General features: G+C 39.0%; 5 protein-coding genes across 14 annotated transcripts; 2 read left to right on the top strand and 3 right to left on the bottom strand.

Annotated features, from left to right (window-relative positions):
* Positions 1 to 31: 31 nt before the first annotated feature.
* LOC133739688 (protein OXIDATIVE STRESS 3 LIKE 2-like) lies at positions 32 to 2,517 on the bottom strand. 10 transcript variants are annotated; one of them, XM_062167466.1, is made up of 3 exons: positions 1,993 to 2,517; positions 1,548 to 1,882; positions 32 to 491 (listed from the first exon to the last, which is right to left on the bottom strand). In XM_062167466.1, exons 2-3 carry the CDS (start codon positions 1,832 to 1,834, stop codon positions 245 to 247), a joined length of 534 nt encoding a protein of 177 aa, XP_062023450.1. In that variant the 5' UTR covers positions 1,835 to 1,882; positions 1,993 to 2,517; the 3' UTR covers positions 32 to 244. The 10 variants fall into 10 exon arrangements, with proteins under 10 accessions (XP_062023450.1, XP_062023452.1, XP_062023457.1 ...); XM_062167468.1 differs by having other exon boundaries at positions 32 to 469; XM_062167473.1 differs by having other exon boundaries at positions 1,548 to 1,814.
* Positions 2,518 to 6,431: 3,914 nt separating this feature from the next.
* Positions 6,432 to 9,368, top strand: LOC133739254 (proteasome subunit alpha type-1-B-like). The gene is made up of 2 exons (XM_062166999.1): positions 6,432 to 6,951; positions 8,631 to 9,368. Exons 1-2 carry the CDS (start codon positions 6,601 to 6,603, stop codon positions 9,135 to 9,137), a joined length of 858 nt encoding a protein of 285 aa, XP_062022983.1. The 5' UTR covers positions 6,432 to 6,600; the 3' UTR covers positions 9,138 to 9,368.
* Positions 9,369 to 9,772: 404 nt separating this feature from the next.
* LOC133737935 (uncharacterized) lies at positions 9,773 to 12,562 on the bottom strand. The gene is made up of 8 exons (XM_062165394.1): positions 12,269 to 12,562; positions 11,826 to 12,089; positions 11,647 to 11,724; positions 11,481 to 11,519; positions 11,287 to 11,394; positions 10,667 to 10,764; positions 10,376 to 10,496; positions 9,773 to 10,267 (listed from the first exon to the last, which is right to left on the bottom strand). The coding sequence occupies exons 1-8, from the start codon at positions 12,425 to 12,427 to the stop codon at positions 10,019 to 10,021; spliced, it is 1,116 nt and encodes a 371-aa protein (XP_062021378.1). The 5' UTR covers positions 12,428 to 12,562; the 3' UTR covers positions 9,773 to 10,018.
* Positions 12,563 to 15,588: 3,026 nt separating this feature from the next.
* LOC133740396 (gamma carbonic anhydrase 1, mitochondrial) lies at positions 15,589 to 18,745 on the bottom strand. The gene is made up of 5 exons (XM_062168344.1): positions 18,541 to 18,745; positions 17,781 to 17,924; positions 17,086 to 17,211; positions 16,842 to 16,993; positions 15,589 to 16,126 (listed from the first exon to the last, which is right to left on the bottom strand). The coding sequence occupies exons 1-5, from the start codon at positions 18,653 to 18,655 to the stop codon at positions 15,845 to 15,847; spliced, it is 819 nt and encodes a 272-aa protein (XP_062024328.1). The 5' UTR covers positions 18,656 to 18,745; the 3' UTR covers positions 15,589 to 15,844.
* A 401-nt stretch (positions 18,746 to 19,146) lies between these two features.
* Positions 19,147 to 21,381, top strand: LOC133740773 (protein RER1B-like). Its single transcript, XM_062168723.1, has 4 exons — positions 19,147 to 19,304; positions 19,600 to 19,972; positions 20,763 to 20,943; positions 21,132 to 21,381. Exons 2-4 carry the CDS (start codon positions 19,623 to 19,625, stop codon positions 21,177 to 21,179), a joined length of 579 nt encoding a protein of 192 aa, XP_062024707.1. The 5' UTR covers positions 19,147 to 19,304; positions 19,600 to 19,622; the 3' UTR covers positions 21,180 to 21,381.
* The last annotated feature ends 233 nt before the right edge of the window (positions 21,382 to 21,614 follow it).

Here is a 21,614-nt window from a genome sequence, read left to right as displayed (position 1 = left end):
AAATTCTCATGTATTATTCTTGAAACCTTGGTTGGACTGAATAAAATATTTACTTTAAACCCTTCAATATGCATATTATGTTTTACTATTACACAAAATCTCATCTAGAATATTTGGATTAATTTTCCAACCATAGTTCAATGGGAACCATTACACAAAATATATTAAAGTCACTTAAAATTTGCAACTAAATGCTAAGTAGATACATTCATTAGACTTTGTGCAATTGCATTTCTTAACACCTCTATTTCTTGTCTTCCTGGACCATCTCCATCATGTTCATTATCCTCCATCTCTTCACTAGTCTCTTCACTTGAATAATTTCCACTTTCATCAAAATCAATATCTCGTCGATCTTGGCAACCGTGGTTTCTATGCGTTCGATCTTCACCAACTGCGAAACCTGTGTCGTCAGCATGGACAGGCAATGAGCCATAGTTCGGTTTAGCTTCCTCAACTTCGTCATACTCTGACACATACAAGCACACAAACTGTGACAGTCAAGCTTCAAAATAATTTATGCCAAGGCGACCTATGTCATCCACTCTATTAGCCTGTTGTAATCACTTTATTACAAAGCAGCTAGCTAAGAAGATAAAAAATTTGACCAACAGAATAGTTCTCCTGCTAATTAAACATATAATGCATTTGCTCAACCTCCAAATCAGAAGTGTATGGAATGGCAGCAACCTAAATAAAATAGAAATACATATGTATACATAGCCCAATAGCCTATAACACAACTAAAATCGCCCAAACTCCACTTATATAATGGCTTAACATTTGGTAAAATCATATAAAGGAAGTAGTTGAAACCAAACCAAAGCACTCTCAACTTGTGAGGGGGAGGGAGAGAGAGAGAGAGAGAGGGAGAGAGAGCCCAAGGAAGAGACAAAAGTCAAATAAAAAACAAACCCCGAGTGAACCTTAGACAGAAACAATAATGTGCTTTGATCAACTTCCCTTGGGACTTCTCACAACACAACAATAACAACCACATCCAGAAGGCTCAAACATAGAAAATTCTTCTCATTCCTTCTAGTTTCACGAAGACTAAACAAAGCATAAACAAGCAAATCCAAATTTATGATGAAGTTGTGAGCTTTCTATTCTAAATATCCAATACAAATATTTGGGGTTTAAGTACATATTGGATCATGAACAAAGAAACACACCAGCTAATAATTCCTCGAAGTCAAGTTTTTATTCAATAAGAACTAGTAATATGCTAAGCAAGCAAGCATTAAACTATTACCCCAACCAATACTAGCCAGTAGGTACTTCTTTTCTTTCTTGTTTCAAATCCCATTTGGGGCTTTCTGTATAATATGGAATCACTAACAAAGAAAACCCACAAGCTAGTAACTCTTTTAAACCAGGTCTGTATCTAACAAACACCTCTAACATGCTAAGCAACCAATAAAGCATCAAACTTTTAACCCAAATTCCAAAACGCAATTCACTAATTCAGCAAACCAACAACACCAAGCAATCAAAATCCAAATTAAATCAAAACCCAACTAAGAACAAAGTACCAACTAACTTACTTGACAGGCAAAACCTCCTCAAGCTGGTCCATGGTGTCCAAAGGCCCTTTAAACGAGCTCTGAACCTCACCCTCCTCACCCTCCGATGACCCATTAGACTCGTCACTGTTATTACCAACCGACGAGGACCTCGAGCTACTAGAGTCCTCCTCCAACTCCAAACGACGATCCTGATCAAGCCCTTTTGTGTCGTAGATCGAAATACAAGGCATCCCATGGATGAACCTCCCGGACCGTGGGATCATACCATTCCCACTATTCCCATTTCTGTCCAAAGCAATAGACATGATGTGGGTTTTGGTTCAAAGTTGCGAGCTTTGATTTAAAGACTGAAACTTTGGATTGAAAAACAACAGAGAAGAAAAATGAGGACAATTGGGAACTAATAGCTGGTTTCAAAGTTGAGAGCTTTGATTGAAAATCAACATAGAGAGAAAAAAATTACTGGAATTGGGTATTAATAGCTGGTGAGGGAGAAGACCCACATGGGTTGGTGACTAGGAGTTGTATCTGAATCGAATTCAGGGACTTTAACTATCTGCAGAGAAGAAGCATAACCCAGAAGACCCAAAGTCTGCGCAGAGGAAGGAGGCGAGGCCGGCGAGAATCCAGGAATTGAAGGACGTCAACAGCGACGAGCTGAAGAAGAAAGCGATCTGAGAGAAGAGGATGGAGAACCAGGCACCGAAGAAGAGGAAGGAGGATATGTGGAATGATAATGATACTGACGGCAAAGAGAGATGAGGAGGACAGAATTGGCAGGAAGTTCAATTTCATTAAACAACAGTGGAGAGCTCCTCCGTGTTTTCCCAAAGCAGTTTTTAAAAGCTACAAATTGTAGCTTCCCAACTTCGGCTTTACGGAGAAGCAATTCCAACCAAAAGCAGCTTTTAAAGATTTTACCAAACACCATGCTCTTGGTTCAAAAGCAGAAGCAGTCCCAAAAGCACTCCAGGAATCAATCCCAAACTAAGCCTAGTGTAGGTTGATGAGAACACATCTCCAACCGTACAAAAGGTGTGAGTTCGAATTTTGCACTCTTCATTTTACAATCTACACTTTATATTTTTATAAGTGGAGTGAAATTTACACTGTAAAAATCTACACTTTATATATATATTTTTGATAACTTAAATTTTGTTTTTTTTTTTTTTAATGACATAAAAAGTACAACAACTAAAAAACAAAGTCTCTACAAACACCCCCTCCCAACTGATCCAACTGGAACGCTGGAGACACCGAAAGGGGCAAACAAAAGAACCATACAGAAGGAGTAGCAGAATTAGGAGCTGCTGAAGCTAAGTGATCTGCAACAAAATTGGCCTCCCGATAAATATGGCAGAAAATGATTGACTGAAATTGAAGAGTGAGCTCCTTAATGTCATTAATTAGAGTCCTGATGCACCAATGTATCTGACATCTGCCTTGAACACAATCCAATAAGAGCTTGGAATCCCCTTCCACAACTAAATTGGGATGCTGATGCAAAAGAGCAGTGTGTAAACCGGCTCGTAAAGCTGTTGCCTCCGCCACAAGTACATAAGTATGCCCAAGTTTTCTATTAGTTGCAAACAGAGGATTACCATCCTCATTGCGAATTACAAAACCAATAGTGGTCGTCCCATTTCTGACAGAACCATCAAAGTTCAACTTAACTTGATTCACATTAGGAGGCTGCCATTTGATATGAAAGAATTTTGAAACCTTTGGATGAGATGTTCTAGGATTAGCTTTAAGATAGCTAGAGCTTAGCATAGAAGCCTGAAAAAACACAAGAAGAAGGAGAAACTTGACGTTGCTTAAAGATTAAGTTATTCCTGCAATTCCAAATAGCCCAAGCAGTGTAGAGAATTGAAGCCAGCGCCTCAGCAGAAGAAGAATTCTTACTCATATGCTCAATCCAAGACAAAAATGAGTTATTCCAAGATAAAGGATTAGGAGATGGAGCTAAAGACCAAACTTGAACAGCAAAAGGACAATGCATAAAAAGATGATCAATGGATTCTACTGTGTTTAGACAAAATGGACACTGTGGGGAAATATTATGATTATAACAAGAAATCTTATCTCTAGTCTTTAAAGCATTTCGAAGTAGGGTCCAATCAAAAATTTTAACTTTAGGATAAATGTTTAACTTCCACATTTTGGTTAAAACTGAAGTTCTGGAATGACACTGAATAGTCTGGGATTGGATCCAAGAGGCAGATTTGATTGAGAAGTCCCCTGAAGATGAAGGTCCCCAAACAAAACTATTAGGTGTAGGATGAATAGGAATAGGAATCGCTAAAATTTGTTGAACAATATCCTGAGGTAATAAATTATGAAGTGTAGTAATATCCCAAGTGTTATGAGTAATGAATTGTGCTACAGTAAGATTCCAGTTAAGATGAGCTCGTTGATCTTCTGGCAAGATGAGATATAAAGGAAAAGGAAACACCCAATTGAAAGACCAAAATAAAATACTCTGGCCATCTCCCACAATCCATCTAATGCCCTGGGAAATTAAGTCTCTAGCGTCTAGAATACCTTTCCAAGCTAAAGAGTTCGAGGCTTTTTTATGAACAGTTAAAAAGTGATTATGCTTCAAATACTTTGAGTTCTAGTAACTAACTAAACCCACCAATTATGAGGTTGAGTTAAGATTTTCCAGCCTAATTTGGCTAAAGCAGCTTTATTAAAATGACTAGGTAAACGTACCCCTAAACCACCTTTAGATTTGGGAAGACAAATTTGATTCCAATCAACATGACCTTGTGACTTACCTCATAAGAACTGCCTGAACTCTTTATTAATTCTGTCAGAAAGACTACGAGGACATTTAAAACAAGAAAGAATATGATTAGGCATTCCAAAAAGATTAGATTTAACATTTAAGTAAGGTCAACGTACCTCCTCTGGAGAGAGTATGAGCTTTCCAACCTGCTAACTTTTTCTGAATTTTAACTGTAAGATCATTACAGTTAAGAGGATCTTTCCAACAAACTATATTATGAACTCCAATTAAGATATCAACAAACTATATTTGTTTTTAGTAACTTAAAAGTTTGTCTTTTATATAAACTTCTATTAAAAAATGAAATGAGGAGTGTAGATTGTAAAATGAAGAGTGTGGATTTCACTTTTCTAAATTAATGAAACTAAGACAACAGTGAAGTGGGATTAGAGATATATTTTGTGATGCTACCAATTCGTTCATGTTTGGCTCAAACAACTACAACTAGTCGGATCAGCACTGTACTCGAGCAATTTATTTTAGCTCACTCGATACAAAGAGTTCAAAGCTATATATGGAAGAGACATTTTGGTGAGAAATTGAAGAATGAACTTCTGATTTCGTTGCACATCAAAGAGAGAAAAGAAGAGCTTCGTGAGGTACATGAAAAGATTTGATTGATTTCATTAAATAAATAAGTTAAATCCATAAGTTTTAATTTCATAACGTTCATAACTTATCGCACGTTTTTCTAATTTTCGTGAATAGCATTCCATATATATATATGATCAACAATACATGTGCAAAGTTTCAAGCAATTTCCTGCTACAACAAGTAAACAATTGTCTTGGCAATATTAACTATTCATTAGAGGGCTGGTAAAAACTAATACACCATTTGGGATCGAGGAGACAGACCTTTAGTGGAATCTTGTAGAAATCTTAGATCAAATGATTACTTAAATAATGTGATCGACAATACAAAAGGATAAAGCATGTGATCATTAGGCTTATATTAGCTAGATATTACGCCCTTTGCTCTTTTGCTTTTTCTTTAACTTGGTGACTACCAACTGGGCACAGCAGAGACCAAACTTTGCTCGTGGAATCTGACGATACCCCAGTGCTCAATCGGAGGGAAATGTAATGAACTTGATCTAAGTAGAATAGAAAATTTGAAGAAATGGAAAAGTGGGGGACTCTGCAAGAGGAAGAAGATGACTCTGTGCTTCTTGAGCTGTTTAAAGTGAAAATAATTAAGGGATAGATATGTTTAATAGGGATGTTTCACTGTTTCAGTCATTGAAACATTGTTAACTCTCATTCTTGGTGATCATTACAAGTGAAGAGACTGCACGTGCATGCTAACATTTAGGCATATGCATAGATCACACACTAAAATGAGCACTTACACTTTTCATTTTTGTAAGATTCTTGAATCACATATAGAAGTACATGATCTTTCAATAGTCACTAATGCAATCTCTCAAAAAAAAATAAAAAAAATAGTCACTAATGCAAACAACGTTTTAATCTCGTTCTAACTCTTCATTTCAGATCTCACTAATTTATCTTTTATCGTGTGCATAAGAAAACTATTACGTAGATTAAATATATATACGATATAATTAATCATGTTCAATCGTTGGTAGAGTTATTAAAACGTGCTAAATAATGAATTAGATAAAGGTTGGTACTATAAATTCAAGTATCAGATTGCTAACTACATTATAGGACATTATCACAAGATAACAGATTTAGTGCATGCATCTATGCATCAAATTTTAGTATTTTTTTTTTTTTTTGCACTTTAAATAATATGCAGCATTAGAATATAAAATGTAATTAAAGATCATTCAATCAAATTTCAAATTACCAATCTTTCACTTGTGCTTCCTCAAAAAAAAAAATAATAATAAAAAAAAAAAATCTCTCACTTGTGGAGCAGTTGGGCCAAGAAGACTTGGTTGAGAAGAGTGTGGAGTACAAGCCCAAGAACTATATAAAACTCTGTGATCGAAAGACAATAAACTTGGGCCAAGACTTAAAACTCAGCCCAAGTCTGAATCCGGGCCAAACACGAGAAGAAGAAAAATTCATATCCTTTTCTTCTTTTTTTTTTTTGGTAGAAATATCCTTTTCTTCTTGGTAAAATAGAGTGAAAAAGCAAAACACAAAAACCCCTCGATAGAGAGAAGAGAGTGAAAGTCAGAGTCGCACTCTTGCCTTGAACAGAAAGAAAAACCTCACAATAAAATCCGAAGCTTTTCTCTCAGTGTGGTTTTCGTGAAGCAAAAAGAATAGAAATTTAGGGCAGAGAGAAAAAAGAAAACCCTAAACCATGTTCAGGAACCAGTACGACACTGACGTCACTACATGGAGCCCCGCCGGGCGGCTCTTCCAGGTCGAGTACGCCATGGAGGCCGTGAAGCAAGGCTCGGCGGCGATTGGCCTCCGATCTAAGACCCACGTGGTCTTGGCCTGCGTCAACAAGGCCAACTCCGAGCTCTCTTCCCACCAGAAGAAGATTTTCAAGGTCGACGACCACATCGGCGTCGCCATTGCCGGACTCACCGCCGACGGCCGTGTTCTCTCGCGGTATATGCGATCCGAGTGCATCAACTATAACTATACTTATGAGTCGCCTCTGCCCGTCGGACGACTCGTCGTGCAGCTCGCCGATAAGGCGCAGGTGCGTTGCGTGTTCGGAAACCCTAAATTTTGAATCTTTGTGTTGTCAATTTCTGTAATTTCGTTGTTGTTTTCGGTATCAGCGGTGGTTGTTGGATCGGGGAATTGGGGTTATTTTTTTGGACAATTGATAGGTGAGAAAGGAAATATAGTGTGTAAATTTGGTGTTTTAATACAATTGTAGACTTTCATTCTGCTCGGGTTTTGGGAGGGTTATAGTGTTCTCACTGGAAAACCAGAGCTTGAATACATAAGATTGCCAAAAAATTAGATGAGTGATTTGGACTGGGGGTTTTAGTTATAAAGTTCGCTACTTTAAGTACTTGTTGTGTCAAAGGTCTGCTTGTACAAATTAACAGATATGCAAGGTTGAAGTTTTATAATCTATCTCTTTTACATTTGTAGATTATAGAAGTTGAACACTTCTGGGTTTGGTAGGATAGCTGGTCGTGTCAGATTGTGCATTTGTTACAGACTTTTGTTGCATTGGTTGTGTATGCACATGTGATTTTAATTCTCAATGTGATTTTTTGGATTATATAGACTATAAAAAAGCTTAAAGTCTGAAGACTTATTTATCTCAATGCATATAATTCTGAATGTTGTTTTCATAAACTTTTGGAAATAGTTGACAGGTGTTATCTTTTTTCGTAAACTACCTAAACAAACTGAACTAATTTTTGTGCTAGCAAGGTAAACCAAGTTCATCATTAATCGAAAGGTTGTTTGTGATCAATAAACGATACCCGTAGTCCTTTGTTAGACATATACAATATGTAATCTTTATTTTACCCAGAATCACCCAACTTGCTATGAGGACTCAAGCTTGAAACTTAGGTCCCCTGCTGAACCCTGGAATCTTAAACAGTAGCAAATAGCTAGGTTTGAAACCTAAATCACATGGGAGCAATTCATGAGCCTGGCTCTTTCTTTGAACTCCTCATTGTTATGTAATCTTTCAACGAAAATATGGCTCCATGACTTGCGCAGATAATGCACTTGTTAAAGTGTGTTTGGTAAAACATATATTGTACATCAAGGGTTTCCCATTGTCTCATTGTTTTAAGATTTCATTTTATAGCTTTTGTTATATTTTCTGCTGCAATGTTGGCCACATGTTGGTGAACTTGTGGAGTTTTATGTTGCACTGCATACTCTATGCTGGCATTTGTTATCTTTGTGTGCATGTGTATGCACAGATATTTCTGTATTCCAATGTTTGAATCTTCTAATCTTTCAGCATGATAGACAAATGCACTTGCAGTATGTGAAATATTCAAAACATGATGTCTGCTCAAGTTTCTTAAGCTTAACTTTGTGCTATTCTAATGTGTAATGTCCACCTACACAAGGATATAAGTGGATGGACTAATTAGAATAGTAAATTATTTTAATTGCCATATTTCTCTTAATCACTGATTGTGATTTAGGTATTCTTACACATTATATCATGTCAAGCTCATAAAAATACATGTATTAGCAACCTCTGTCTGGAGTCTGAACTTAACTGTGCTGTGATCTTTTGATATTAGTAAATTGTGAATCTATTTTTTTTTTCTGAAGGCACTGATTTGAATCAAATTTCAAACATTGCAACTTAAGATCTTCCCAATCAAATGTTGGTCTACATGTTATACACAGATTTTCATCATCTTAGTTTTCTACTCTTGTGGGTGGCAGGTTTGCACTCAACGCTCATGGAAACGACCATACGGTGTTGGACTTCTAGTAGGTGGGTTGGATGAATCTGGAGCTCATCTATATTACAACTGCCCAAGTGGAAACTACTTTGAATACCAGGCTTTTGCAATTGGATCTCGCTCACAAGCTGCAAAGACATACTTGGAACGCAGGTTTCAGAGCTTCACAGATTCTACACGGGAGGATCTGATCAAGGATGCACTCATTGCAACAAGGGAAACCTTGCAGGGGGAAAAACTCAGAAGTTCCATATGCACGGTTGCTGTGATGGGAGTTGGGGAGGCATTCCATATATTGGATCAGGACAATGTTCAGAAGCTGATTGATGCTTTCGAGATTGTGGGGCAGGATGAAGCTCCTGCTGCTGAACCTGATGCTGCTGTTCCGGCCGAGCAGGGTGCTCCTGCAGAAGGGGGTGCTGGTGCTGGAGCTGGAGCTGACGCGGGTGCTGCTCCTGAGGTTGATGTAGCTCCAATGGATATTTGAAGATGCTAGAAGCAGTTGTCGTTCCATCCTTTCAATGAGATATTATCATGTGTTTCTTAAGACTGTGGATGGTATTGTGGAAGATAACTATCTATTGTTGGACCTTTGCTTTTTTCCTTTTCCTTTTCTCTTACAAGGCTATGCAGTTTACCTGGTCTCATTTGTGCAAACATTTTAACGGTGGCCTCTGATTAGATCAAGTTTATGCTTAATATTTACCGTTCAGATACAGTTATTTGATCTGGTCTGGGTTGAGTTTATCATATTTTATTTTGTACATGTAGAAGGTTTTTGAGCTAAGAAAACACCGGACTCGATCCAGGAAGCAAGGGAATACTGATAATGGGAAAATCCAAAACTAGGTCTTATATAATTAAAAAGTGGATGGATTTACCACGCACCATAATCACTACTGGGCAGCCTCATAAACGCAGAACTGTACACAAATGCCGAACAGTGATGGGCAACTACACTTTGATTATAACAGATTTATCCGAGAGAGAGGTTGCAGGTTAACTTGGATTATATTAGATACACACTGTGATGTTTTATACTTCATAGTTGAAATTTGAAATTTGAAGACAAGACCATTGGGCAACGGCCTTCATTTGAACGCCCAACAAGAGTTTTCGGGATATTGAGAATAACCTTGCATTACTAGACAGATTAATCAACACTTGTAAACAAACAGAATTGCAGCAAAAAATAAAATGGAAAGCTACTCTGAGGATTGCAGTCCCCCCCCCCCCCCCAACTCTAGATTTGCCCGAGCCTGGTCTATGAATTTGAGCCAGACCCTAAAATGCAACCACATCGGCTCCTTGCTTTGAAAAGATAATTTTTAGTAGCCATGGTCTCAAAAAACAATCTCTTTGTAAAGATCATAGTTGGATGTCCGGAAGAGGGAGGCCCTTGATCTGCATCTGCTTGTACATCCATTGCCAACTCTCAGGTGGCACCTCACCACCGAGAGAGCGAATAACTGTTCCCCCACTGCATGAGCCAACTTTGCAGCATTCCTCTAGAGATAATCCCTTCACCAATCCGTACAAAAACCCACCGGCAAACAAGTCGCCTGCTCCTGTGGCATCTATTGCATTGGATTGCCCAATGGCTGGCACTCTCACAATCTGTTACCAAACGAAAAAGAAAAAAAATAAAATTCAGAAATGACCATTGAATGGCAACAATGCCTCAATCAGTACAACATTGGGCCAAGTATTTGCCAAGTGACCAACCTCTTTTCCGTGCTTTGCAATGCATCCATTACTGCCTAATGTTACCACTGCCCACTGGCAGTGTTTCCCCAAAAATTCAAGTGCAGCCTCAGGGTCAGCATCATGTTCACCATTACGACCTCTGAAGGACAAAATAAACAAAATTAAGGCCAAAAGGAAAAAAGGAACAGAAAAATGGACCAGAATGGTATCTACTGGTAGGAAAATCCTTAATTGCCTGATCTCGACTTTATATCATAAAAAGTAGGTTAATTGTATTAACTGGTTAAAATTGTAGCAAATGAAAGTCACCTTAGCAGCTCTGTTGCTTCATCCTCATTGGCAAAGCAGAGGTCTATGTTCCCTGACTCCAGCAACTGTAGAAGCGGTGATTTATAGTTGCGAACCATCTGGATAACGTAAGAAACTACATAAGTATATACATCCCTGAGATTATATACGAAAGAGAAAGTAAGAAACAAAAAATAGTCAAAGATATAGCTTTCACTTGTATTCAAAAGTAGAACACAATTTACAGACAATGCATTTGCTTCTGATTTCAGAAATGAAACAAATTTGTTTCAATTACTTGCATAGAAATGCAGCAGGAGGTTATGGACAGGGATTGGTTTCGATTGCCCTCCTCCCTCCATTAGTTAACCTTTTGGTTGAGGATTGCAAAGAGTCCTACAGTGCTTAATAACCTCCATTAGTTTTTTGTTTGTTGGTCAAACAGCCTTAAGATATGGCTCTCTGATTAAGCAAGTTGTCTAGAATACTCTCTAAAATACTCATGGAGAGATGACATCATCTTGTGTCATAACAACTTCAGCCAAGAAATAAGTCAAGTGTATAAACTGAACTTGTTTCAAAGCAAAAACTGGCCAAATCCATTGTTCGAAAGATTTGCATTGGAAGAGAAATACTTGTACCTCAAAGCTGGCCAAATCCAAGGACACAAGAAGACCCTCTTGTTTGGCGACCTTTATAGCTGCCTGAATCACTTCAATGTTAAATATGCCGTACCTCATCAACAACCACTGAAAGAAAAGAGGCAGTTCAAGTTCAGGGCATGAAAGATATTACTGAATGAGGCAAAATTGTACCGAGTATGAAAGAGACTAACCTTACATCCTTTAAAATCTGCCCTTGTCAAGTCATCCTCCTGTGAAACGTAATTTAAATAATTATTGTAAGCTCATTCAAAAAAGTATTCAAAGAAAACGAGAGCTAACTATTCAAAGCAAACACGATAGCTCACCACACAGATTGACACAAATAGAAGCATGTACCTTTGGGTGAAGCTTCACAGCACTAGAGAGACATGGCCGCATTGTCCGATTGCCAGACTCATCAACCAAGCAAACACACTGCATTACACCAATTACCAACAAACTTTCAGCACCTAGCAATAATAATCTACAATCTCAGTAACCCAATGTTATAAACAAAAACCGAAAGCAAAGCGAACCTGAGCTGTGGATCCCTTCTTCATCCTCAACCTCTCAAGGTTCACAGCATGAGAGCTCATGTTACTAACAAATAACTGGCCTTGCTCATCATCCCCACATGCGCCAATGATCCCACAGGAGACTCCAAACCCTGCACTCAACCCTCTAATAGTATTGGCCACACTCCCACCAGCCATGGTTTTCATAGGCAGAGATTCATCAGGGGATGATATAACATGGGTCTTCACCTCTTTCAATATATGCTCAAGCTCTTCAATTGCAACCTATATGTCACAAAAAGCTAAAGCTTGAACCTTTCTTCACAAAGTTTGAATCTTTTGGCAAAACCCACCAAGAGTGAGTAGCAACTAAGCAAGCCATGAAATCCAAATTGACATAAAACATCATAATTGACAAGACCCAAGTTTGCTAAACATGAAAGAAGCAGAGTTAAAGTGATTACGGGGATGGAGCCACCGCGCTCGCCGGGGAGTTGGTCGAGCAAGGACCAGTCTACGCGAGCCACGTGATCGATGAGGGCGGCGGCTTGAAGTCCCAGAACCAGAGGAGCCTCGCCGCTGTTGGAGTTGGTGGTGGTGACTAAGGTGGCTTCTGCTCCCATTTTTGGGCCCCTCTGGGTTTTTTTGGCTATGCCTAGGACTCGGTGGACTTCAGTGTCTCAGTATTTAGCCATATATAGACTCTGGGACCAAAAGCAGCATGAGACTTGCTTCTTCTGCAGGTCCGGTCCAGCTGTGAGAAAGCTTTTGCCGACGTATTTTCATTGGTTAAAAGAACTATGAGACAAGTAGATCATCCACAAAAACACTTCGTCGCAAAAGTGTTTTCATTTTTTATTTTTTTATTGTAGACAATTACGATATTCATTATCAACTGTGTTTCCTTGTTTTTTTTATCTTTTACACCGACAAAATTCAGTTGGCAAATAACTATTTAGAGGTTGTTAACCACTAATTTTCAGGGTTTTCGCAGAAATTTTCTTCGACCAAAATCTCCAAAACTTTTGTCTGGACTCTATGATGCAAACTCCTATTGGTACTATGGTTGTTCGTCCTCCTTCTGATTCCGCCAGGGTGTCTTTGGGCGAGGCGGGGCGGGTAGCGCTGCAAGACAACAACTGGTATATGGTTGGGCGACTGCTGGGGTCAAAGTCGCGGTTTCCTGGGTTCAAGGGCACCATTGCTTCGATCTGGCGTCTCAAGTCCGGTCTCTCTGTTCATGATGCCGGAGATCGATTCCTTTTCCAATTCACTCATGAAGCTGATCGTAATAGAGCGCTGCATGGCGGGTCGTGGTTCTACAGGAACATGATGCTGTTGGTAGGGGATTATGATGGCGTTGGCTCAGTGGAGAGGGTTCCTCTGTGGAAGATGGAGATCTGGACTGCGGTCCAGGGTTTGCCATTGGCCCTTCGCAACAAGCATGCCTTAACCCTAATTGGGTCTGCGGTTGGTCAGGTTATTCGATTTGATCAATCGGCTCTTCGTAGGAAGGAGGAGGAGCAGAGGATCCGATTGGTTTTGGATACGCGTCGGAGGGTGCGCACTTGGATGCTCTTTGAATTCTCTCCCACGGTGCAGCCTGAGATTACTCTCATTTATGAGAAAGTTAAGGGATTCTGTAGGGACTGCGATTTATTTGAGCATGAGGCTTCAGGGTGTGATGGCTTTTTGCTGAAAGAGAAGGCAGAGATTCAGAATGGGCCTCCAGCAACGGCGATGGCCGGGTTGTCATTATACGTGGGTGTTCTCCCTCTGGAACCAATGCCAGCTCCTATGACGGAACCGATGCCTTCTGCTGAGGTTGGGGGAATGGTTATGGAACTGGAGGTGCAACTGGCTGGTAAGTTGCATGGTTCCCATTTGTTGGGAGTGGTGGAAGCCCATGCGTCACAAGGTAGTGACGTGCTGCCTGGCTCCAAGCTTGATGGAAGTACAATATGTGCATCCTTAGGTTTGATTGAGAACAATGGTGTCGGCTAGTTCAAGAATTGGCAGAAGCTACTCCCAGAAGGTGCTAAGTCAGCCACCCTGCCAACCAACGTTTGGACCACTGCGAAGAAAGGCCTTCTGAAGCCGGGGGTTGATTTGGGTTCGACTGGTTTGGTTGCTGCTGGTACCAAGAGAAAAGCGAGCTATGATTTGCTCAATGCGGGTAAGAAGATGTTGTCGCTTCCAGCTCCTGCTCTTAGAGTGGATGAAAACATCGCTTTGGTATTACAACATAAGAATGGGCAGCTTATAATCTCGCCCAAGAAAAAGAAGAAGTTGGGTGGTCCTCGAGGTAGCAAGAATAAGCCGAAGGCTGCTAGGACTTTGGATCCGGAGCTGCCTGAGAGGAAATCTCGCAAATGGAAGAGTCATATTGACTCTGGTGCTGCACATGAGTCCGCAGGTAGCTTGTCCAAGGACGCGGTTATTGCTGAGGCTGAGGCATTGGATACAGAAGGTGATGGAGTTGAGGGTGATTTTTCATCCTCTTCTCCTAGTACTCTTTAACTTCTTCTTCAGTTCGCAGGAACTATTAACTCTGTTGTTCTTTTCAAACCTTCGAAGTTTTTAGCTCTTGTTTAGAATAAAAGTGCGTAACTTTAAAAGGTGGGTGTGCTTGGGGTATTTGACTTCTTATTCTATATTTAGAATAGGATTTTTTGGTACTCTGTAAACGACGTTTTATGACGACCTTTAGAGGTACGTCGTTTTTGTACTGCTTGCTAAATTATAATGAATGGATGACTTTTTTACTCAAAAAAAAAAAAAAAAACCACTAATTTTCATCCACACAAAAATTTGTCACCTTTTTTATGAGTGACATATAACAAAGAAGGAAGAGACTCTAAAGAAGACTTTTAAAATAAAGATTTTTTAATCAATAGTTGCATTTTGATCATATTTTGGTAAATCAACGATTAGATATTTTTTTTTTTGAAAGGACGATTAGATATTTAAAAATGCATAAGTACATTATTTCTGAAAATTTTATTCCAAGTTACTAATCTTAATTCCGATAACATACATTCATCGGCTTTTGTTGTGAGAAAGCATTAGCATTGCAAGTGGCCGTAAAGAAACAAGAATATAAACATTCCATTGTTGGAGGAAAGCGACAAAGGAAACAAACAACGGTTCCGATAACACACATTTCACCGGGTTTATGATTGATTGGTAGGGCAGATTTTATTTTCGTCGCTTTCAACCGAAATCACGAAAAACTATGTTTTTCAACTTTCCAAGATTCCGATCAGTCAAAATTTTTTTTTTTTTGTTTTTCCTGAAATCAATGGAGCATTAGCAATAGAATATGTTCGTTTACAATACCCCAAAACTTTTTCTTATATTGAATTGTACAACAAGATTCATAGGCTCACATTGTGCGGCGGCTTATACTTTTGCCATGAATGATTGTCTTAAACTAACAAAAGCATCTGATGCTTTTGGTGCCTAGGCAAAGTAGGTTTTGGGGTCAAGATTGTAGCTCCAACATGCTTAACAGTGATGATTCTTCCTTGGGCTGGTAGGCTTAACGTTAAGTTTTCTGCAGGCGATCGTTCAGTCTACAATGTTCTTTCACAACAATACTTTCACCTGGCAATACCATTCAACATCTCAAGTGCGAAGCGTCGAGTCAAGGTTTGAAGTTTGATGATGCAAAAACTGGCGCGCAGCCCTCAAAATTGCTCTATACCATTTGTTGATGGATGAATTTGATTTGCATGTTGCAATAGAACTAGACACATAGATGTACAAATCCACTACTACAGCATCTAGAAAAAGTAATTGGATACAAAAATTATCATCAACATACAAACTGCCAAAGCAGCAATAATAGTTTCTGAAAAGCCGCAGAAATAGTGGATCCAATGGCTAGAAAAGATTCATCGTTCTGCCCTAAAACATGTTGGGTATTATTAGGAAAGGAAATGATACCTTTTCCACATATTTTCACTTAACAACAAATACTCCTTAATATCAAATCTCTCAAGATTTGAGTTGAGGGAGGAAAAAAACAACTTAAGCAATCATTTTTCAGCCTTGAGTGCTTTATCTGGTAATACATTATCTGGAAGAATAAGTTCTGGGGGAATTTCACGAACAACACCCAGCATTGAGTCATATTCCTCATCACGATGAGCAAACTTCTTACGAAGGGCCTTCTCAAACTCAATCTCATCAAAGGACTTCCCATTCTCAGCCGCATGGACTTGTGCAAGGTTAATGTAATTAGTGGCTGACTGGGAGATGAAAGCTATTTCTTCATCTGTGAGCTTCCTCAGGAACTTAGCTGGATTCCCTGCCCATACCTGTGATACATTTTACAATATTTTACTGCTTAATCTATGTGAAGCAAAATGTTCAATAACTGTATATGGTACACTAGAAATAAAACTTAAATTCAGACTGCATATAAAGCTGCATCTGACAGCATGACACCCAAATCATTAAGCCATTATTTTGTTTTTCTTTTTTCTTTTTTATTTTCAGCTGAATCAAAAGATTTATACCATAATCTTAGCACTCAAAATCAAAATAACTAGCATGTCTTCGTATACTTTTAAATAATAATCAAACATCACACATTTGCTCCAGGCATAGCTCTCACAAACTAAAAACAAGAACAAACAATTTGATAAAGTAAATAACAGATCATAGTGTTGATAAATGAAGGCAGATCATAATGGTGGGAAAGAAAGAAAAGAAGCTTAAAGACCCCCAGTCCACCTATCCCTGTGTTACTTTATGCAACTCCACTTCAACATAGAGTGTGTGTTTTAAAACCCTCAACTAGATAGTAGTTATTCTCTGACTTCTCTTTCAAACAAACATAACGAATTTTTGGCCAACTAATTTTTATTGTTCTTTGGAATCCAAAGCATGATATGTTGTAGATCAGTGATCCTGATGGTGGTATCTATAATATATCCAAATTCTGAGCTACTTTGGATGCTTATTAAAATCATCATACTTTCCAAGAGAAAATAAACAAAATATAGAAGAGGGTTCAGTAGGTGCCCATACCTCTCCACTGGGGATCCTTGTATTCTGTCTCACAAGGGCTCCGGCAGCAACCATAGCATGTTTCTCAACAACGACACCATCAAGCAGTGTGGCTCCCATACCAACAAAGGACTCATCCTCAACCGTACAGCCATGTACAACAGCACTGTGACCTAGACAATTAAATTGTATTCACAAACCATCAGGGAAATTCACATCACATGGACCTATGATAACATTTATCCTGTGTCAGCACATTACTCACCTACGGTGACATTATCACCAATAATGGTTGGCAACACCTTCCCACTTAAATTAGACTTTGCCACATGCACAAGGGAGTTGTCCTGTATGTTAGTTCCAGCTCCAATAACAATGTGGTTCACATCACCTAAGCACAAAAGACATATATATATAAATATCACAAAAGTCCACAATAGATATAGAATAGAACATAAATATGCATAAGCAACCATACATCTGAGATCACCCAAAATTGACTATAAACCCGAGTTACAAAGATTATTAATTGACATAAACGCTAAAGCTCTAAACCTAACCCTTATCCATCTTATTCGACTAGCAAACTAAGTGCTAAGTTATTTCAATGATTATGTAGTTGTATCAATACCTCGAACAATACAGCAATATATTCTTACCAAGTTGCTACTGGTCTTCTTTTTCTAGGATTAACTAAGTACACATAACTATTTTTGAAATAGTTAGAACTCCAACAGTGATAGCAATCATGTCAAATGAGAAAAGGATACAAGTGTAAACTATGAAAAACATGAAACAAGTACAGCAGTTAGTGTGACATTGAGCCAGTGAGGATAAATGACGAATTGAAATAATGGAACTGATCCAAAACATCAGCTCGTCAAAAAAGAGCATGCAATTTTCAAAAGTGCCAAAGCATATATTGTTTAACTGACATTGCGTCTCAAAAGAAGTTCTTACCTCTCAATACACATCCATACCAAATAGAAGATCCTCTTCCCACTTGAACATCACCAATGACGGAGGCACTTGGGGCCACAAATGCATCCTTGTCAACAACAGGAGCTTTATCGAATACATTCATAAGAGTCCGATGCCTAGACACTGCACAAAAGAACATCATCACTGCCCTCTTGAATGGAAGGAAGAAGGCAAAACCAAAAAAAAAAAAAAAATCCTAAATGTCACAAAAAAACTAAGTGCTTGGCAAAATCGGTGCATGTTATAAAATTATCATTCTCAGTCTTCTAGTTCCTCCCCCTTATGAAGTAAGAAACATATTGCTCAATGCTCATCCAACCCCAAACCCGTCACCACTTCACCACCACAAGGAAGAAGACCTAATGGCTTCCAATACTAAAAAAAAAACCATTCCCAAATTCACGATTCCCGCTAAAGCCCATGTATAATTATTGACATTGAAACCGTCTTCTATCACTTGTTCTGTAAACGCTAGAGGGTAACGATCAAAGAAGTATAGTTTTGGTGGATTATAATCCAATAGTGAAGCACACTCGTACATTTAAGACATTATCTATAGCCCACGAAACCAAGAACAGTCCAGGTAAAATACAAGGAAATGTTAAACCTAATTTCAGCAAAGCCATAAATCTTAGAACCAAACAGACTCCGTACAATCAGTAATGAACAGAATCGATACGAATTTCACACAGATTCATACAAAAAGAGGGATCTAGGGTTAGAGAACGGCGTCGCTTACGCTGCTCTTTGAAGTAGTAGCTTCCTTGGAGGCGGCTGCCGAGGCGATCGACGGCCTGGCCGGTCTCCCTAATCCAGAATCCGACGGTGTATATCGCTCTTCCTAAAGTCCCCATCTTCTTCTTTGTTACTCCCACCAGCTCACTGCCACTGTCTCCGAGATGAGAACTACATCAAGAAATGGTTACCGCGATGGCACTGTATAAAATCCCACATCCATATTCCATGGGAGGGCGAGGGCATATTTGGCTTTTCGGTCTCCTGGTTAAAGAGTAAATTTACTATAGCATCCCTCCCTGATTTAACAACGGCTACAGCCCAGGCCCGTCAGGAAAAGCAGGCCTGGACCCCTTAAAATCCACTCGTCCACGTCCGTTAAGATTTTTAATGGGTTGAAAATACACCAACCCATCAACCGATTCGGATTTTGATGTGGTAAATGTTGGATTCAATTCGGCTCGAGTCACGTCCAAGTTATAAGGTAAAAACTGGATTCAATTTTTTGACTCAATTGTGTGCAAAAGAGTTTTTTTTTTTTTTTTTTAAATAATGAGTGGGTGTTGGGTTTCAATAGGTAATCCGCAAAGGCACGAAGCGGTGCGTTTCGATGCTCAAGCTTTTCCTTTTTTTTTTTTTATTTCTGAGAAATTAAAACCAAACTGGAGAGGTCTTATTAGAAACTAGTATATAGATTTACGAATTTGCACAGATCCGCCATTGATATTCGTCTCTCATCGGACTCATAAACGTCGCCGTTTCGCCAAGGTAAAGCAGCTCGTCTTCCCGTCGCTTTTTTTTTTTTTTTTTCTCTCTGGTTTAAATTCAAGAATTCAATTATTGATCTTGTTGCCATAATATTCGAACCTAGCTTTTCTTATTTTGGTAGTAATCCCACCAAGGTGCATTTGTGCTAGGGTTTTGCTTCAGCTGAATATGAATTGGGGAAGGTCCGAATTAGGAACTTGCATGTTTTTGTTTCTGTATAAATGACATTTTCATTTAGTGTAGAGTCTATACCGAAATGTAATCTATCGAATTGAGCTAGTTTTCGGTTGATCAGGGAATTTAGAGGCTAATACTTTCATGGAAGGAGTGGCAAGTGATGCAGGCTCAGCAGTGGCGCCTCTTGCCAAGTGGAGGGATGAGTTTGCGAGGACGTTTCAGTACTATTTGGACCGTTCGACTCCTAATCCGGTCCATAGGTGGCTGGGAACACTTGCTGTGGCTGCGATTTATCTGTTGCGACTTTACTTGGTTCAGGGGTTTTACATTGTCTCATACGGCCTGGGAATTTATATCTTGAATCTGTTGATTGGGTTTCTCTCGCCAAAGGTTGATCCGGAGCTTGAGGCCTTGGATGGGGCAGCATTGCCAACGAGAGGCTCAGATGAGTTTAAACCATTCATCCGCCGCCTTCCTGAGTTCAAGTTCTGGTAATTGAAAAATGCCCCTGTAAAGTGTTGTGATTCCTTTTCTGCTCTCTGGGTTTTTGCAGTATGACATATAGCCTGGCTAACTTACAATGTTATATGCACATATTGACTAAATAGGAACTGGCTGTGTTGCTATGGCCTTCATTGTTATTATGAAATGTCTGACAAGGTAGTATTTTTTTCTTATTAAACGGTGAATTTCTGTGTCTGGGTAATGAATACGCATTACCCCTTGCCTGAAGTTTGTTTTCTGTAGTAAGTATTGAATTCTTATATGTTGCTGATGGAGGTCATGTGACTGGCCTCTGTATTGTCGTTAATACATTTTTGTTTCTAGTGACAAGGCTTTTATCCTCTTTCCGTTACTTGCTGATCTTTGCACATCAATTTAATTACTCATGAGACATTTTGACCTGCACAAGTTGAGGTTTGTTTGGCCTTGTTCTAAAAATAGTAAGCCTGATAAATTCACCAAGAAATTTAATTATTTACGTGGTTCAAGCTGATGAGACACCTCATGGACAAGGGAGTGACAAAATAGATTGTGGAATAAGGCAGGATGGATAGTGGGGAGATTGAAGCGGCTCTAGATAGAGCTAAACTGCAAATAAGGATCTGTGTGAATAACTTCAGTAGTCAAGATGGTTATTTGGTGAATGAATTGTCAGTGCTTAAACACATTAGCATCTGTGCTTATACGTAATAATGTATGCATGTATGTGTGTGGTGGGTTTCCATGACTATGAGTTGAGTCTCAAAATGACTTATTGTTTTACTTATGTGGTTTCAGGTATTCCATTACAAAGGCTTTCTGTGTCGCCTTTCTGATGACCTTCTTTTCTGTATTTGATGTCCCTGTTTTCTGGCCCATACTCCTCTGTTATTGGATTGTTCTTTTTGTCCTTACAATGAAGCGCCAAATCATGCACATGATCAAGTACAAGTATGTTCCATTCAGCATTGGAAAGCAGGTGAGAGCTCTAGAATATCGTTCACCCGACATTACCCTATTTTATCTTGAACCATCTCCTTCCCCCTTCCAAGTCCATTTGAATTCACTTTGTGGCTTAGAATTTCTAGATCTTTTCTGTTGCTAAGAGTTGTCATGCTTATCTTATGTAACTGCAATCTACTTACTCATTTCCTTTGATTATTACAGAGGTATGTAGGGAAGCCTGCTGCAAGTAGTAGTGGCTCCGCGGACTGAAAGTTAGGAAAACAGAACGGGAAGAAGTGTGTGCAGTGTTCAAATGTTTATAGTTATTCTAAACACCTTTCTTGTCAACTCTTGCAAAAGTTATAGATATGTCGATTTTGCATGCTATTAGGATTTAACAAGCAGTTGTAACTTGCATAACTTGAGATCCTCGCCTCTTTTTAATCTGATTTTTCTTGATCTTGTCCTGTAATTACCGTTCTCTTTCTGCGTTACTTCTGAATGTTGAGGACATCTTACTGCCTATTTGCGCATGCTCTTGCTGTCAGTTTCTGTAGACACATGGTATGGTTTTCAATTCCAGCAGCAACTTGTGTTAAAATTTATTCAAACAAAAACATCGAAATAGTCAATGACAATAACCCCAACTTGTCTGCCGTTGAGCTTTACATGATCTCCGAATAGCAATTCTGATCATATTATTCA

This window comes from Rosa rugosa, chromosome 3, assembly GCF_958449725.1.
Source record: "Rosa rugosa chromosome 3, drRosRugo1.1, whole genome shotgun sequence".
Taxonomy (NCBI): domain Eukaryota; kingdom Viridiplantae; phylum Streptophyta; class Magnoliopsida; order Rosales; family Rosaceae; genus Rosa; species Rosa rugosa.
The sequence above is the reverse complement of the archived record's forward strand: the minus strand, read 5'-3'. Positions and strand labels throughout refer to the sequence as shown.

Excerpts from the sequence above, each read along its gene's own strand:
- LOC133739254 (XM_062166999.1), top strand. The coding sequence starts at position 6,601 with ATGTTCAGGAACCAGTACGACACTGACGTCACTACATGGAGCCCCGCC. Across the intron at positions 6,952-8,630 it reads AGCTCGCCGATAAGGCGCAG|GTTTGCACTCAACGCTCATG; the intron begins GTGCGTTGCGTG and ends TGTGGGTGGCAG.
- LOC133740773 (XM_062168723.1), top strand. The coding sequence starts at position 19,623 with ATGGAAGGAGTGGCAAGTGATGCAGGCTCAGCAGTGGCGCCTCTTGCC. Across the intron at positions 19,973-20,762 it reads CTTCCTGAGTTCAAGTTCTG|GTATTCCATTACAAAGGCTT; the intron begins GTAATTGAAAAA and ends ATGTGGTTTCAG. Across the intron at positions 20,944-21,131 it reads CATTCAGCATTGGAAAGCAG|AGGTATGTAGGGAAGCCTGC; the intron begins GTGAGAGCTCTA and ends TGATTATTACAG.
- LOC133740396 (XM_062168344.1), bottom strand. The coding sequence starts at position 18,655 with ATGGGGACTTTAGGAAGAGCGATATACACCGTCGGATTCTGGATTAGG. Across the intron at positions 17,212-17,780 it reads GTATGGATGTGTATTGAGAG|GTGATGTGAACCACATTGTT; the intron begins GTAAGAACTTCT and ends TTTTGTGCTTAG. Across the intron at positions 16,994-17,085 it reads TGGTGATAATGTCACCGTAG|GTCACAGTGCTGTTGTACAT; the intron begins GTGAGTAATGTG and ends TTAATTGTCTAG.
- LOC133739688 (XM_062167465.1), bottom strand. The coding sequence starts at position 1,834 with ATGTCTATTGCTTTGGACAGAAATGGGAATAGTGGGAATGGTATGATC. Across the intron at positions 492-1,547 it reads GAGGAGGTTTTGCCTGTCAA|TTTGTGTGCTTGTATGTGTC; the intron begins GTAAGTTAGTTG and ends TGACTGTCACAG.
- LOC133737935 (XM_062165394.1), bottom strand. The coding sequence starts at position 12,427 with ATGGGAGCAGAAGCCACCTTAGTCACCACCACCAACTCCAACAGCGGC. Across the intron at positions 12,090-12,268 it reads AGCGCGGTGGCTCCATCCCC|GTTGCAATTGAAGAGCTTGA; the intron begins GTAATCACTTTA and ends TGTGACATATAG. Across the intron at positions 10,765-11,286 it reads TGGATTTGGCCAGCTTTGAG|ATGGTTCGCAACTATAAATC; the intron begins GTACAAGTATTT and ends TACGTTATCCAG.